Source organism: Sciurus carolinensis, chromosome 9, assembly GCF_902686445.1.
Source record: "Sciurus carolinensis chromosome 9, mSciCar1.2, whole genome shotgun sequence".
NCBI lineage: Eukaryota > Metazoa > Chordata > Mammalia > Rodentia > Sciuridae > Sciurus > Sciurus carolinensis.
The window spans coordinates 133,743,248-133,760,865 of NC_062221.1; the positions used below are offsets into that span (position 1 = coordinate 133,743,248).

Below are 17,618 nucleotides of genomic sequence, written 5' to 3' on the forward strand. Positions count from 1 at the left end.
CCTGCTCCTCTCTTTTAACCCGGCTGCCGGGATATCTGCAGTTGCCCTTGGCGATGGCGCGATGGCACAACGCGGGCCTGGAATGCTGGGCGCGGGTGGCCGAGGGTGGCATGGCTGGGGGCAGGCCCTTCCTCCCGGATGCCAGCGTCTAACGTGTCGCCTGTCCCCGCAGCGCCCGCCGCCGCCGCCGCGCGCAGGTTCGGCGAGGACACCGCGGCCCCGCCGCCGCCGAGCTTCCCGAGCTGCGGCCACTACCGCGAGGAGCCCGCGCTGGGCCCGGCCAAGGCCGCCCGCCAGGCCGCCCGCGACGGGGCGCGGCTGGCGCTGACCCGCGCGGCGCCCGAGTGCTGCGCGCCGCCGGCCCCCGAGCCCCCGGGCGCGCCCGCGCAGTTGCCCTTCGTGCTGCTCAACTACCACCGCGTGCTGGCCCGGCGCGGGCCGCTGGGGGGCGCCGCGCCCGCCGCACCCGGCCTGGCCTGCGGCCCCCGCGCCCCCGAGGCGGCGGCCGGCGCGCTGCGGCCCCGGCACGCGGGCCCCGGCGCCGCCCCGCCGCCCGGCGCGCCCCGGCCGCACTACCTGGGCGCCTCGGTCATCATCACCAACGGCAGGTGACCGCCGCGCCGGCCCCGCCCAGGGCGGCCGCAGGGAGAAGCCATAGGCCGGGCCTTCCGGGCTCCGAGCCGAGTCCCGCGGAGGAGGGCGGGCTGTGCGGGCACCGCGGAGGCGACTTACAGAGACCACGGTTAACGGAATGCAGCCTCCCAGACTCGGACCCAGCGCGGAGGACCCGGGCGCGGCGAGGCTGGGCGACGGCCGCCCGTCCTTGCTCCAAGGGCCCGTCTTCGGGCAGAGCCCAAGGTCGCGACATCCACCGGGTGACCTCAAGCGAGCGCTCTGCAGGGTCCTGGTCTCTCACCCCGTGCCCGGTGTCGTGCCCCATAACCGGAGCGGTCAGGCAGGGCAGCGCATGAACACCGAGGAGGGAAGCCCACCTGGCGCCACGCCTGCGGGTGGCACACGCAGGAGGACGCCCAGGGTTCCCAGGCCCTTTCGATTCTTAGGTACAGGAAGAACGTGATCACTGTAAGTCCCATGAATAGACAACAACTCCACAGTCTTTAAAAGTCATTCATGATGTTTTTTTAAAAAATCAAACCTTTCTTCAATACAAAACAAGCCAAGACCAACCAAGGGGGTGAACATGCAAGCCCATCGCGGGTGTGGCCATGGGTGTGCTTCACAAGCACACTGTCAAGCTCTTACTCCCCCCTTCCCGTTCCTTATAACTCTTGGTAACACCAGGAATAGCACCTTCAGAATATATTGAATAGGCATTAAATGCAAAAAAGTATATATAGCCAGATATTTTATGAGAATGACCTTGTCAAGCTTAATTCCATGGAAAAGTCCCTCTGTCCAACACAGATCTATAATTCACTAGGCTCGTGTTTGCTACAAGTAGTGCTAATGAAGTTAGTTCAATCGCATGTGCAATATGGAAAGCTGTCAATGGAACTGCACCTTGCAGAAGAGAAACTTGCTTCAAGGGTGTAATGAAAATGATGTACACATTTTAAGCATTTTCTGCATTTTATACATAGTAAGAGAGCTTCTTATGAATGTGTCATGTGTGTAACCGGTGAACAGAGACCCTTTTATAAAGCACCACCAGTGTTTTCAAAATAAACTTCCATTACTTTTGGTTTCATTTTTATGAATTTTTTTTTTCTCTTAAAGATGTCACCATTGAAAAGAACCTATCATGGATCTGACCTGGGTGGATGCATTGAACTACCACCTTTCAATTGCTCCACACTAGCAACAACTGCATCCCTTTGCTGCTTTTTCAAAACTTGTTAGGAAATTTTTCCACCCTTCTGAATGGAAAGGTTTTCACATGCTTTAAATTCATCCTTCTAGAATCAAAGTGTAAATGCATAAAGTGCTCTCTCAATGTGAACTGATCTTTTGCCAACCCCGTGTCAGTGAGGACCCTATGTAATCTCTACAGGGTATCAGTTGGCCTTATGGTATGGAAGTTAAAATTTGCAAATTTAGGAACATGTGTCATGCATGAGGCGAGTGGATCACAGATGGATGCACACACTCTCTCCTGCACTAGCTGCACCTCACTAGCTGCTCTGATGGGAGTGTGTGCACACAAAATAAGCCAAGGGTATTCTTTTTTATGCTTGCAAGTCTCATAGTTAAACCATGATTCTTGGAAGGTTTAGATTTGATTAATGGGAGACATCAACGTTTTTCCATAAAGTACCACAAAATGTTTTAATGTCTACTTGGATATTAACCATTGGGGCTGTATTTAGTAAACACAAACCATGAAGCCTTCTGGAGTAGGTTAATAGTAAAGGTTACCCGTGAGGAAAATAGCCCTGCTGTAGATTTACAAATGACAGTGTGAACAGGCTTAACCAAGAGTGTGCACTTACAGGTAAAAATGTGTGCTCGTGGAAAATTCCTCGTCTGAACAAATATCACAGTTTTCACAGCCTAGAACAGGAAGGAGGATTCCTCCCAAAGCCCCTTTCAAGACGGCAGGGGCTCAGGGCAAAGTTAGCAGGCAGTTACCACGGCAACCTAATATTGTTACTTCCATCTTCAGGAGTCTGCACACTGAAGCCGGCACGGTTCCCCGACTTCAGCGAGGCTCCAGCAGGGGAAGAGGAAGCATTTTAATAAATATGCCTCCCTTTCACAAAAAAAGAAGAAAAATCGTAGTGGGCCCTAACATGTACCATGTTGACAAAAATACCAGATCAAATGGATTTGAGACATAAGCCCAATTCAAGACTGGCCTGGCCCTCCACGGGGCCTCCCAGGGAAAGGAATTCCTTTATATTCTTGGAAGCCCTTTTCTAGAAAAGCCATTCCATTCATACCTCTGCAGGGATGTGAGCGGGTGTGAAGGGCCCTGAGGAAATCTGTAAGAGCCTATGGCCCCCACCCCCACCCCTTTCATCCCTTTAAGTCCTGTCAGCCGCCTCCCTCCCTCCCACCTAAGGCGGGGAGATTTCCAGCAGTCCATACATAAAATTTATTGGAACTGTACACTGAAGTAGACTGTGGGGGCTGCTTCTGATAAAATGGAAGCCAAAGACCATTTTCAGATAAATGCCATAAAATTACAGTAGCTTGAAATTTTGGTGAGTCATAGCCCTTTGGTTATCTAAAATGCATGGTTCAATGTGTTCCTAAACTTAGGTATGCTACATAAGGTTAAAATCTTGGAGGGAAAGCTTTTGACCAAAGTTGAACAGTTTTCACAGAACAGTAAGGAAAGTTCTAAAAGAACAGAATCTGGAAGTTGTTACATTAGATTTATTTCTCATCTCCATTAAAGTTTGTCTTTTTTTAACTTTCTGGTTTTGCTAATTTTTTTCTTCGGAATAATAAGATTGCTCTTTTGTCAAAAATACATAAAAACAAAAACCATCAAGCCTCTTAATACTTAGAAATACATCCATATTCCTTATTATGTAAAACATTTTATTTATTTTGTAAAAAAATCTTTTAAATATAAATAAAAAATACTGTAACTAAAAGCAAGTGCCTGTTTTTAAAAAATGAAATGTGTAGTAGAAATACGAACAAACTCGAAACAGAGAAAGTCTTAGAGTTTATTTGGTAGACTTGCTTTTTATAGGCATTGGTTTAAAGTGATTCTTTTCACAGATGATTCTTTGAAAAGCTTAAAAAAAAAAAAAAAGCAAAGGTTTACATTTCCTTTCATTTTAAAGATGCATAGTAATGACCTGGGAATAAGGACTCTGCCTTTCCTGTCCTGTCTGTGACAGCCAGTAGATGGAGAGAAGGGAAGCCCCCAAGTCCTCCCTCTTGGCCCCCTCTGGAGTCCCCCTTGCACTCGGTGAGGCTGGCTTCTCTCCCTGCTCCCAGACACTAGAGTGAGGGGCCATCACCCTGTATGTTGGAGGTCGGGGCCACCAGAGGCTGCAGTCCCTTGGCTTTCCTGGACCTGTGCATCCACCCCTCACCCAGGCCAGATGGGCCACTTGCTCCACGTCAAGTTCTGTGGCGAAACCCACTGGAACCAGACCCTTCCTCCTTCCTCCACGTCCCTGCCAGCACACCCACCTTGCTTCAGGGGGCTCTGGGTCCTGCTGGGTCCTGTTTTGGAGCATTCCCTCGCCAATCCAGAAGGGGGGAAATCTTGCCTTTTTTAACAAAACATGGTAGAGGCTCAACGTGCCACCTTTAAACTGGGGGATGTTCCAGTGTTCTACAGTTTAGTGGCTATGGTTTAAAAGTCATGAGAAGACACAAAGTTTCCATTAGGACTTTAAAGCTCCTTGAGATGGCAGATTGCTGAACACAGAAATCCCCCAGTTGTAGAGTGTGGCGTAGCCTGTGGACAGACTTCTCCAACTCTACCGGAAGACGCCTTCATTCTCTGCACACGGCAGAAATTCCAAGTCTTTGGTTTATATGAGGCAAAACCAGGTTTATGGAAAACACAGCATCTGCTTCAAGTCTATTTTGTCTCCCTCAAGACAACTGGATGTCCTGCACCAGCAACACCCTTAAAAAGCACAACTACCGAGGCCAAGCAGCGTGCCCAGAACATCTCCGGCTGCTTTGACATGGCCACACTTCATTAGTTTTAATTTACAGAAAGGAAATTAAATGATAACATTTTCCCCAAAGCAGAACTATCCAGAATAGGCCTTCACTTAAAACAAAACATAGCATGTTTTTCATTAAATAATCCCCCAAAGAAATTCAAAATGTAATGATGGCAGCTCTGAGAGATGACTTGCCTTATATTACAAAGTTTGAGAAATGAAACTTGCAACATTTGCTTGGAGATCTTTGTCCTTGATGATATTCTGCAGACTCCCTCTCAAGGGTAGTCCATTTTCCAATTTTGGGGTGGTGTGACTTTTATTTAAACTCATCACTAATTCCAAAAGAAGACCTGGGCATTTAGGAGAAAGTGTTTTTTTTGTTTTTTTTTTTTTTTTTTTTTTTTTGGAGAAAAATAATTCTAATCATAGCCTGATTTGCAAAAATTACTTTCAAAGTTCTTTTTAAGTTACATTCCAAAAGACACATATTGGGTTGGTGTATTTAATGAAACATGTTATCTTTTTCCTCCTATGGGGCTGTCTGCGTCTGACTAAAGGTAGACAGATTTTATACTGAAAACCACAAGTTTCTGGAATTAGCCTGACTGCGTAAGACCTGGATAAAGACCGTGCTAGTTCACAGTGAGGAGATTTTGTTCAAAGCTGAGGGCTCCATCAAGTTTTCTTTCCACTAACTTCCAATTGGGACTGGCAGGAAAAGAGAAGAGGGGACAAAGATCAGCTCTTTAAGGCTGAAAAGTAATGGGTCTGATTCATACGTTCAACAGAGATAGAAGCTGCGTGGAGAAAAGTGTGGGTGCATCTGGAAATGGCCAAGGTACAAAGGCTTCCTTCCCTTTGTTCTTCCGCGGAGACTTTTAGCACATTGGATTTTGAGTGTTTTCTTTTAAAGCCACACACACACACACACACACACACACACACACACACACACACACACTTACTCCAAACTGATGGTATTTGGTATTGACATCATTTTCTTTCTTGGCAATATAAGGAATACAGGGCAAACCATTTTACAAATGCAAGGCCATGGATTGGCTCCTCTGTGCACTGTGTGATCTTGCAGGAATGCTGTACATTTTGAAATAAGCCTGAAATTGGTGTGGCATGAGAGTGAACCTTCATCTCTAGCTGTTGGGGCCAAAGCATCTACTCCTGCCTCTAAGCAATGCCCCATGGATGCTTCAAAGATCTTGAACTTGATCAAATCTCTTCAGAATATGCAGTAAACTTGAACTTGGGAAGCAGAGCACATAAAATAATGTTGAAGTAATTGACTGATTTCCGCTACAAGTCACTGCGACCATGCCAGCTGGATGTGTCTCCAAGCACACAGACACTGGGCCACCACCGTGGAGAGCAACTCTTGGAAGCCTGCCTCTTCTTTTTTACCAACAAAAAATGTAAAACAACAATTAAGTGCCACTGTATGTTCTAGTGGGAAAATCTCTCCCTGGGTGTTTAGGCACAGTGATTGGATCTCTCTACCCCACCACTGGCCTGGGCCAGCATGTTCGATTTGCTTTTTAATAGCCTAGTGGTAAAGGCCTCCTCTACCAGGAGAGTATCTGGATCAGGCCATTGCTGTTTCCAAAGAACATTTTCCCCTCGTCAAACACAAACTCAAGCCCAAAGGGGGAGAGTAATTTCACACCTACGGAAGGGCTTTACCTACACTAAGTCTTCCACCCGTCAACCCTCTATCTGGAAGCACCCTCAAATTCCTAATAAAATGACAATGACAAAAGGAACCACAAAAGCCCAGAAAATTAGAAAACAATAATGAATTATGAAATGACTTGGAAGGAGAACGAATTCACCTATAATGCTACATTAGCTTTGCAGCTCCCCTGGTGAGGAATGGTGGCCGCCATGCCCGCAGGATGCCTGTGCAGCTCTGTGCTGGGTCCCTGCCATCTGCAGGCCCGAGCCACCTGCACTCCCACTACCGCCGCTTGGGCAGGATGAGGTTCCTCAGCATGTCGAAGGAGTTGCCGTCCGGATGCACAGTCACGACCTCGCCGCCCTCCTGATGGACCTGCAGGAACCCAGAGTCATCCAGGCCCACGATGGACACCTTCGGCCCCTCGGCGCTTCCCAGACAGACTTGCTGACCACTGGAAAGGAAGAAGAGCAGGTCACTGGGAACCCAACCCGAAGGCTGCAGACAAGTAGCTGAGTGATTACGCACCAGCAAAGGTGGGGTCCTCAGAGAGGCTGAGGCTGGCTGCTCACCTTCTCTGGTCCCATGAGACTGGCTAACAGCTACTCAAATGACCAGGGTGGCTGGTGGGTTGGGACTCTCTGAAGTCACTGACACTTCTCATTCTGACCGTCATGCTGATTCCCTTTACTCTCACCCCCTCCCCTAAAGACAATGGGGCCACTTCTCTGGGTTGTTGGGCTGAGACCGGGGCAGGAAGGCTAAGTCAGAAGAAAAGACTCATCGTACAAAATAAAGCTGAGCAACATCAGTTACAAGAGAAATTCATTCTGATCCTGCTTCTTTGGAATATCTTCCAGATGTACCTAGTAAGTCACATCCTTGTTAATCACTTTCAAAATAGGGAATTCCCTTATTCCCTAATTTAAAATTTTGTATCATTAATATTTTTATTTATTTATTTTTAATGGTGCTGGGGACCAAACCCTTACGCATGCTAGGTATGCTCTCTACCACTGAGTTTCATCCCCAGCCCCCCAAATTTTTATTCTGAGGAATTCCAAACCTATAAAAAAGTTGAAATAGTCCAACAAACCTCATATTCCCTTCATTTATATTCATACCAAATAAGAGCATTTTCTATATTTGCTTTCTCTCCTCACACACACAAATACACACAATTATTTTTTTCTGCATCATTTAAAATAAGTTTCAGGCATCATGACACTTTATGCTTAAATACTTAGCATTTGTCTCCTGTGAACAAGAACAATCTCCTATAAAACCATAACAACATTATCACCCTCAAGAAATGCAGTCTTGATACACTAATGTTATCTAATGTCCATTATATATATTAGATGCATGCTGATATATGTCTAGCTGGTCCATGTTCAAATTTCCCCATGCCCATGGAGATCCCCTGCACTCAGGATCAAATTATCAATATACAACACGCTGAACTATCACACCTCTTAGTCTTCTTTAATCTCCAGCAAGTCTCTCCCTTCTCTTTGCTTGCCTGTTTGAAGACACTGACATTTCAAAGGGTTGAGGCTTGTCATTACATATCAGAGGTCCTCAAATGTTAGCTGTAGGAGAATCCCCAGAGCATCTGTCAGCACAGAGTGTGTACCAGGATCTGGTAGGTCCTGGGTGTGAATTTGCCTTTCTAAGGTTTCCAGATGAGGCTGCCGCTGTTGCCTGGAGATCTCACTTTGAGAACCGTTGTTCTAGAACATTCCGCCACTTAGATGGGTTTGATTGTTTCTTCTCAGATCAAACTGAACTGATTTAAAATGCTTTCGACATGGTGTCCTTCTCTCCACATCCGACCAGGAGGCACGAGATGCCTGTGCACCCAACTCCTGGCAAAGTTGACTTGGTCACGGTGGTGCCCACTGGGTTTCTCCATCACAAAGTGAAAACTAATGATTCAGACCCGGATTCAGGGCCTCGTTTTAAGACACTATGGACTTAATAAAGGACTTTTAAAAGAATGGAGACAAATGAGCACTGACCTGTGTATCCAGTATTTGTAATAGAGGGGAAGAACGCCGTTGGGCCCTTTGTCCTGGAACGTGTGGATCAGTGTCTCCAGCACTGTCACTGTCCTGGCAATGAGGCAGTCAGCTCGCAGGGGCTTCAGTGCCGTCTTGTGTTGTTTATTGTACTCTGTGACGAGATCATTGATGCAGATGGTAGGATTACTGTTGGTCACATTGAACCCACAGCCTGGGCAAAAACAAAGAGTTGAAGAAATGAGCTCAACATCTTGATGGCGTCACACATTCCTCTCCACCACCTGGAAAAAAAGTTGGTGATTGTTTTGTGGTTGTTACTGCGGTTCTGGGATCGACCCCAGGGCCTTGTGCACGTCAGGAAGCGCTCTACGCAGAGCTGCGCCCTAGCCCTACGATAGCAGTTCTACTTCCTTAGCCTCGTTTCCTATCTACTGCCTCTGGCTGCTTAGAGACTGCCTTGTATCTTTGAGACCATCTTCCTTTTTGTCCTTCCTATTCAAGTAAAGACCATCTCAACTTTAAGAAGTTAGGGGAAATTAAACAGAAGCTACTACTGGGGCAGAACTTAGTGTTATTTCTGAAATAATGATCCCTCATGTGGTCTAGCCAGGAACTCTAGTTCTGCATCCAGCCCACTATGAAGTATTCATTTCTTTTCCTGCTTGAATAGAGGGAACAGGTGCTTGAAGATAGAGAATTTTATTCAGGGCTTAAGGAGTAAACTCTGGATTCACAGATTTCAAACCTTTGCCAGATACATCCCTAGAACACATCTACTATTTTATCGCTGGAAGCCTCCGGGGCCGCGGTCCCACTGTCGGTGAGGAGCTGACCCACGTCAGCTGCTTCTTCTACGGGCTCCTAAACGCAGGCAGCTGGAGAGCGAGATCCCAGGGTGGTGTCTGAACTCGCTGGTCTGTGCTTACCGCTACCGTCCTCTCGGGGAGTGTGACTTCAGAGGGGACCAACCTCAGCCTGCAGCAGGTCCCCGGGTCAACCCAAGAGGTCTTCAGCAGGAAAGCAAGACTGCAGGAGCCAAGCCAAGGCCATCACGTGGCCAGTGCCTCTCAGAAAAAAGTCCCCACAACGTTCGCTTCTGGGGCAAGGACACCCCTAGAGTGACAGAACTCTTCAGGAAATGCTTGGCCATTTTCACTGTAAAGGGAAGGTGGGCTGGCCTGTGCTTTTAAAAAGCATATCTCAGTTATTAAAACACAGAGCAAAGTGAACTGCATCTGAAAAAACAAGCAATTATGGTCACGGGCAGAATCTGCAGCTGTTGACGTGCTCGCTCGGCTATCTGAAGCACCTATTGAAAGTCAAGCATTAAACTGAGAGCTATATAATGCTGAAAATCTCCCCTGCATTCAAAAACTGGGAAGTCTTAGGGAGATTAGGGACATTAACTACTGTCAACTTAGGCTCTGTCCTTCCAAGGACCAAAGAACACCCCTGCTGACAACTCTGAATCTTCCCCAGATTGCCCCCAGACTCCAGTGGCCTTGAGAATTTAGTAAAGCTATGGATTCATTCCCCCATGTAGACAGATTCTTTAGCTCCAAAACTAAATTAAATTCTTTAATTCCAAAGCCATCCACGGGCCTCTTTGATATCTGTGGATACCACTCAGAAATTTCTGTGTCTACCTCAAAATTCATTTAAAGATAGGCAACGGAGCCGTCAGCTATGAAGCAGTGTGCCCAGAATAATCCGCCAGCTGGTAGCAGAGCTGGAAACACAAGCCTTGTGTTCGTTGGCTGGCACTTCAAGCCATGGTCACATGTTTTCTGTCCATTACTGACTTCTGAATACCAATTAAATTCTACTGGTTATCAGGGGATGTCAGCAGCTATATGAACAGGGACCGAAGAACTTCTGAAACTGCCTCTGAATCATTCTTCTTGCCTGATCTGAATGTGCTTAGGTGAAATGGGAATTCCTGGCCCATCATGACCAGCCTGTGAATTCTTTCAAAAGTTAAAAAGAAGGCAACTCTTTCATGGCTGGGAAGGTCAAGTTAAGAACGTAAGGTCAGCAGAAGTCTTAGAAATCAGCCTTCTCTTCTTATCACGGAATGGTACATTCAGGGTTATTTTCATTTCAGATTCAGTGATGAGCAGGAGTGTGCAAGGGATGAGACAACACCTGTTTGATGTGATACCAATCTGGTGGTTTCCACAGCCTCAGACTCCTGGAAGTACTTTCAACCACCCTGGCCCCTCTGCCCATTACCATGCTCTAGAAGATTCAGAAAAGTTATCCCATGTGACAATCTGCTCTTCCCACGGCAGGCATGCATGAGCCGTTTTAATTTTTGTTGTTTTATTTATCCAAAAAATGTAAAGGGGAAAGGTTTTAGAAACCTACCAATAAGTATATAGAATGTTTCTCCCATAAGGGTTGAGTTAACCAGAACTCCACCGATCTTCATGAGGTCACTGTAATAAATATCGTTGGGCCACTTCACTCGTAAGTTGATATCCTAAAGGAAAATCCGCACGTTAATTAAGCAATCACAGGACACAGAGGGACCAGATGGAATCATCGAGCTAGAAGATGAGCAGAATACTCCCGAAATGACTGGAACAGGGGCCCGTCCTTCTCCTTTTTCAAACAACTCATCACTTCTTGGGGACAATTCAATATTAAAGCAGCTCTTGGGGCCAGAAGGGGAGAGACCCAGAGAACGTATCAGCATGCGCCCCGCCCTTCCCCCACACCCCACGGCTTCTCATACTGCCTCGGCATCACCAGCCTGCCCCAGTGTGCCCCTCGTGCTAGGGGCGGGGGCAGGAAGAGAGCAACACGCTCAGGGGTCTTCCCCCTTGAGAAACTCATGTTCCATAAACAGCATGGCTCTGAATTAACCTGCACCCTAAATGTTGATTCCGGGCCACGCTGTTGAGACAAAATGTCTTGAGCAGAATGCTATGAAGACACGGAGAAGAGACTTGTTTTACTGAGTCAACAAGTTGCTCTGCTCCTCCACCTTGAAGTGTGGCCCAGGGATCTGCTTGTGCCCTGGTCACAGGAGAACCAACCAAGAGTAGACGCTGCCTTGAGCGAGGCCACCCAGGCCTTCACCACCCTGTGAGCACAGACGGGATTGGACCAAGTGGACGTCACAGCCAGCAGGCCTCAGACCTGAGCCTGGCAGCTGGGTCTGGCCATGTGTGGGTAAGGAAGCTCCTCTGGGATGTGAAGCTGGGAAAGAGACACTGGGCACAATGAAGCCCGGAGACCAGAGAGCAGCTGGTGGTCTCCAGGTCCCATGGGGCTCGTCATCCTGCACTGTGTCCCAGGCACAGGACCAAGTGCCTTCTTAGCACGAAGCCGCCTGCTGGGACTGGCCTCGTCTGTATGGAAGAGGTTACGTGGCTGGCTGAGGTTCCAGTACTCGGAAGGGCAGAGCTGGGATTCAAGCCAGCCTTTCTGACAGCCAGTCCTGGGGTCGACACTGAGCTGTGGCCTCCTGTCTCACGACAGCTCTTCCGAGGCTCCGCTGTTCCAGCACAGCAGTCTGGGCTGAGAGCAGGACAGGAACAGCCTGAAGCATGGACAGGACATGGGCACTCACAACGACCCTTCAATGACAAGGAACTTTATGTCTCTTTTCTGTCTAGAATCTGGGTTCTCAACTGGGGGGGCATCTGGCATCCTGGTCGTCATGGCCTGAGACAGTCCAGTGGCACCCAGTGGGCAGAGGCCAGGGCTGCTGCTGCACATCCTCTCAGGTCAGCACTGCCCGACGGCAAAGATGCCAGCAGACTATCAGCAGAATAAGGTTGAGAGACGCATCTAGAAAGTCTGTAAGCTGGAGGCTTTAGCCTCTGTCACTCTCCCAATTCTCAAAGGGACTTCTTTCTCTTCTTTACCTGCCACCTGTTTCCCCCACAGTGGTGAGGTCAGGGCTCTGCCTCCACAGGAGGACACGAGAGTTCCCAGGGCTCAGACATGGTTCCTCTGCCTGAGTCTTCATGAGGGCGAACAGGAACATCTGTCCCTCGATGAAGAGGAAGGCCATGTTCTTAGTTTTCCCTTTCTCAATCATTTATTCAAACAGCTGCTGTGATTCTCCCATGGCTAAAGCAATGTGCCCAGGACTGTGGGGACCCAAGTAAAAGGAATCCTGCCCTCAAAGAGCTGGAACTTTCTGTGAGACAGAAGAGGGACCCACGGGACTCTGCTTCAAAGCAAGGTTATAAAAGTGGTTGGGACATTCGAGGTGCCAGCGAGTTGTGGAAGGAGTGATGGCTGAGAGGTTCAGGGAAGGCACCTCCCTGAGCAGGGTCTTCAAGGATGAGCAGAAGCTCAAGAAGCAGAGGAGAGGGGGCGCAGGGGCATCGGAATTGATGGGCAAAAGATCCCAGCCGGATGCCACAGAGAGAAGCAGCAGAGGGAGCTGGAGCCGGCCTCCCACAGAGGCTCTGGAAGGAGGCGGCGTTCTGTGCCACTGCCTGCTCTGGCCTTGATTCTCGCGCTGATGTGACGTCTAACCGGGGCAAGCTGAAGCCCTAGTGAAGGGTACAAGAAAAGTGAACCCTGCACAGCTGGGGCCATTTCAACCAGCTAACAGGGCTCCGTGTAGGCTGATGAGGCTACATCAAAAATAAATCCAATTCAAATTCAGAGTCGCATCACGGTGGGGCTGAGATGTGTGGAAACGGGTTTCTTAGGGGGTACCATGGAAGGCAAGCCTCTCCACCCCACAGCCTGCTGCCTCCAGAACTTGGAACAGCCCCTGCATACAGCAGGAGCTCACGAATGCTGCTAGGTTAACCAGTGAGGCTATATGGTCAAAGCACTGAAAAAGGTAAACAGACTCATATTTGACTTACTTCCCTAAGACTCACTACCTGTTGCTAGGGTGGAAAACGCCTGCTTCCACGGTGGAACTTTACATTCTAGTGCTTCCTCTGAGCAGTGTGCTGCTCAGGTGCTGCAGACCTGGCTCCTGAAGGTCTGGGACAGTCTGATGAGCCCCCAGCTCCTCAGTCAGCCGGACACCAAGTGCCTGGTAATACACACGTCAGCGTACCGTGGGGAACACAGACTTGAGTAACCTACCACCGGGGAGAGCAGACGCATGTGCAGTGGACCATGCAGCCGTGGCCACGCGGGGTGGGGTGCAAGAGGCAGGGAAGATGACCGTTTTCCTTTAAATACCAGTGGAGGACCTCAGTCTCCTCTGAGTCCTGCTCCTAATGTGCTGCTCCAGGAACGAGCATGGGAGTTGTAGGTGGAGAGAGGCGGGAGGCCTCCTCTTTACATCCATGTGAAATTCTTGCAGGAGCATTTGGGGCACGTGGGGAGGCATGGAAGAAAAGGCTCCAGTTACGATCATCCGCTTTTCCTTGTCTTTTTAATAACTGCCACCAAAGCATCCCTCAGTCACAGTGATGTGGGCACAGCTGTCCTTACCATGGGGAAGGCGGTGACTGACAACCCCAGAGACTGAACTCAGCCAACCACAGACAAATGGTAGCTCGCTGAGGAGAGACATGGTAAATGCAGGTGGGAAACCAGAAGGTTTTTAGGTCCATAAAGTAAGACTTTAACAGAAAACACAGACAAGTAGTTCCCATCAGTTTAACAATCAGTCCCATCCTGTGCTTCCGTGGGGGGGGGGGGGAAGCAAGCAAGAAACCTGACAAACAGGATGGACAGAGCATTCTGGGGAACATGGGCGCTCTGGCGGGGCTGCTGGCCAGAACACCTGGTGGTACTTGTAAAACTCCAAATACTCTGCAGCCAGCAAAGGGCAGGAGGAGGTTCAGTCCAGCCGCCCATGATGGGAACGTATGCTACAAACGGAACAGGCGAGCTCTGCATGCTTGGTAAGAGGTAAGAGGGACTTAAACCACACCTACCTGATACTCAGGAATGGACCGTACTGCCTCCACAGCGGCGAGGGACATCAGGTGCTGCACAAACGGAATCCTCTGTCCCAGCTGCGACCGCAGGGGGATGGAGACCAGCACGGTAGAAAGGGCGCAGCCCACAGGGCTCAACCAGGCGTTCGGTCCCCGCCCTGGAACACAGGCCATCGGGAATCTACTGCTGCTCAGCTGGGGGCGCCCCACTGGAATCAAAGCACTTGTAAAGGCCCGTGCATTCTGGGGGAACTCAGTGAAAGGAGGGCACCGTGGACCTTGAAGCCCTGTTGCTGAAAGGGGCTCTGATAATGGGCATTGTGCTCTGGTCCCTGACATCTCATTTATGCTTCAGTGACTGCATCTTACAGTGTCCGCACGTTGGCCTGCTTCGTTCTCACAGACGGTCACAGGGGTGAAAACAGATGCCGGGAAACTGGGGCAGAGCTACCCTGACCCCCGCGAGAAGTTCTGCAAGCCACTTTTCCAAAGTGAACCTGTTGTGGGGTTTCCCACACAACCCAGTGAACATCGCTAAACACTAGAGCAGTTTGCTTCAACTGGGGGCACTGTATGCCACGTGCGTGTTATCTCAGGAAAGTAGTTTTTTTAAAAAAAATGACCCCTAAGCCAGGCGTGGTGGCACACACCTGTAATCCCAGAGGCTCAGGAGGCTGAGACAGGAGGATCACAGAAGATGGAGAGTTCAAAGCCAGCCTTAGCAACAGTGAGGTGCTAAGCAACTCAGTGAAACCCTGTCTCTAAATAAAATACAAAATAGGGCTGGGGATGTGGCTCAGTGGTCAAGTGCCCCTGAGTTCAATAAAAAAATAAATAAATAAATAACACCTAATATTAACTCTCTGAGTTGTTACTTTTCTTCAAATTGATGTTAGGAAAGTAAAATAATCAGAATGAGAGGTATGGTTAATCGAAGTTCTTCTAGAATGCCTTTTTAAAAATCCACAATATTGAGTCCCACGGCTTTGAATAATTTTTTTCTTATTGAGCTATGTTCAAGAGGAGGAAGTGAAAAATAGCAGATTATTTCTCTGCTGCTTCTGAGAAAGCTACATGAGCCTCTGAGGGAAAAGTGTGCTCTGGTTGGGGGCTGGCCGGGCAGGGCAGTCATCCTGCGGAGCCTGCTGCTGTGTCTGACAGACACTGGGCAGGGAACCTGGGGCCAGACTCAGGGAGGATGCATGCTCTTCTTCCAGGACCAGCAGGTGGAGGAGGCCCCGAGCAGCACCCTGCTTCTTTGTGGTCACTTGGTGAAAGGTCATTGATCTAGTGTCCAGTACCTAAAAATGCCAGTGCTGGCCCCCCTGCGTGACACTTAGAGATATAGAAGGCCCCTCAGGAGGATCTTTAGGAAAATTAAAGCATCTAACATGGTCATTATTTACAAATGCAAAGACCAGAACACATCAGAGAGAAGAATTTACAAAGTATAAGCCAGTGTTGTTAAAGCCATCAGAAGCAAATGTCAAGTGGCTGCCCGACACACAGTGTGAGGGTATTTTAATTCTGCTGGGGCTAAACCTTCCCATCACCGCTTCTTTCCCTCTTGCCCCACTTCAGAGAGGTATGAAAACAGGAAAGACTCCAACTCAAGTCATCTCAGTGATCAGCACACAGAATCAGTGGGCTCTCTGGCCAAGAGAATCAGTTTTTAGCAAAGAAAAACAACAACAAAAGATGACTGACCTTTGCCCTGGGTTTGCCGGACTGCAATGGCAATTAAGCCCATTTCCTGTGGCATCTCAAACATCAACCTGCAAACGGTGGGAAAAACTGGTCAGCTGGAACAGGGACACATGCAGAAGGACCCACAGTTCCTACAGAAAGGGACAGGGTTTGTGTTCGCCCGTGTGCATGTGGCCGAGGAAGCAGAGACACACAGCTGGAAGGGCTGCTGCCCGCCTTCACAGCCTCTGTCGAGAGAATGACCGCAAGGGCAGAAGACATGCCCAAGGGCACCAAGAGTGCAGAGGAGGGACAGAGGGAACTGCCCGAGCTGTCATCTGGTTTCCTTGAAACTGGGTCAGGTGATAAGATTTCTTAGGAACATTCTATCAAATTTTCTTCCCCCTCTGGCACATGCACTTTCCCCAAGTGACAACTAGCGATTGCTGACATTTGTTTCCAGTTACGGTGAGTTTCTGTTTGAACACCAGTACACAATCACAACAGCAGTTTCTGATTATTCAGAAAACCAATATGGTGGCAATAAAGACGTTTAAAAGATACACCATCCCCTGAGAACTAATTATGCTTTAACTATAGTAAATAAATCTACACCTTCTGAGAACCTGGGAGAACCCTGGATCATTTTAGGCTTCAGTTCTGCTTTTAAAATAGTTTCATTTAAAAGAACACAAACTTCCCTTTGGGGGATCAGGAAGAAAGTACACCACATCTCCACTGAAGGAGTCAACATGCTTTTTTCCAGAAAAGAAAACACACATACACAAAACCCCTCACCCTGAGAATTTCCTCCAAACTACGCTCTACATATTTTAACTGTCTTCCCTGTAGCTGCCAATCTGGTACTGAGCACACAGAGCTCCCAGCAAGAGTCAGGTCTGCCCAGTTGCCAGTGCAGCTGGGAGGGACGCTCTGGAATATTTTCTTCTGAGGCAGGAGAGCGGCAGGGTGGGGAGGAGGGAGAGCTGGTATTTTTGTGTTAACATCAAGTTCCACGGTACCCCTGAGAGGCAGAGGGGTCTGAAGAAAGCCCGTGCCTTCAGCAGCTCTCTGACCTGTCCCCTGGGCTAAAGAAATTGCATGGAACTTCACGAATGGCTGAGCTTAAGAACACTTAAAACCAGAGCAAAGCAACAGTGTCCCAGTGACCCGAGGGCTCACAGAGCTCCACCTGCTGCTGTGCGGTACCAGCACCACTCAGGGTTCAGAGGGGCCCCGAGGACCTTTCCCTTGTTAAGGAGATCCAGGTCACCCAGACAGGGCGGACCCGTGCTCCCCTCTGCTGCTGGAGCGGGCACTGGACACGCCGGGCCAGCCATCCAGGTGCCCGTCCCACTTCCACCTCTCATGGAACACAGCCCCACTAGTGTTTCTCTTGGACACCATGAATGACCCATTGAGACTGGTGTGCCTGTGCACTTCTGGGCTCCAGAAGAGAGTGTCCTTTTCTTGTTGGACTGGCAGAAAATCCCAAGAGGGAGTCTCTGACTGCGTGGGGACTATACATCGTCTTCCAGGAACCTCTGCTTTCTAGAGGGTCCCAGCGACCCTTTGCCTGGGTTCCTTCGGGCCCAGGGTGATTTAGCACATTGTGAGCAGATTGCAGAGGCTCTCTGGATTGCAACAATCTAGGATGCTCTTTAAATAAACACACAGCCGGGACGGTCAACTGCTAGCGCTATCAGTTGATGATGGTGGAAGTGGGTGGTTCACAAACCAACAG

At 48.9% G+C, this 17,618-nt stretch overlaps 2 protein-coding genes across 9 annotated transcripts in view; one reads left to right on the forward strand and one right to left on the reverse strand.

Annotated features, from left to right (window-relative positions):
- Sim2 (SIM bHLH transcription factor 2) overlaps window positions 1–3,473 on the forward strand; it is a 47,894-nt gene extending 44,421 nt beyond the window's left edge. Inside the window, exon 11 of the mRNA XM_047563334.1 lies at window positions 173–3,473. Coding sequence (XP_047419290.1) covers window positions 173–612 — 440 coding nt within the window. The 3' untranslated portion in view covers window positions 613–3,473. The remainder of the gene's footprint in view (window positions 1–172) is intronic.
- Window positions 3,325–17,618, reverse strand: part of Hlcs (holocarboxylase synthetase) — a 179,716-nt gene continuing 165,422 nt past the window's right edge. For 6 of the 8 annotated variants that reach the window (XM_047563333.1, XM_047563332.1, XM_047563329.1 and 3 more), the window contains 5 exons: window positions 15,896–15,963; window positions 14,186–14,397; window positions 10,683–10,797; window positions 8,313–8,526; window positions 3,325–6,745 (listed from right to left, as the gene is read on the reverse strand). In XM_047563333.1, coding sequence (XP_047419289.1) covers window positions 6,574–6,745; window positions 8,313–8,526; window positions 10,683–10,797; window positions 14,186–14,397; window positions 15,896–15,963 — 781 coding nt within the window. In that variant the 3' untranslated portion in view covers window positions 3,325–6,573. The remainder of the gene's footprint in view (window positions 6,746–8,312; window positions 8,527–10,682; window positions 10,798–14,185; window positions 14,398–15,895; window positions 15,964–17,618) is intronic. The other 2 variants (XM_047563326.1, XM_047563327.1) reach the window with 2 other exon arrangements.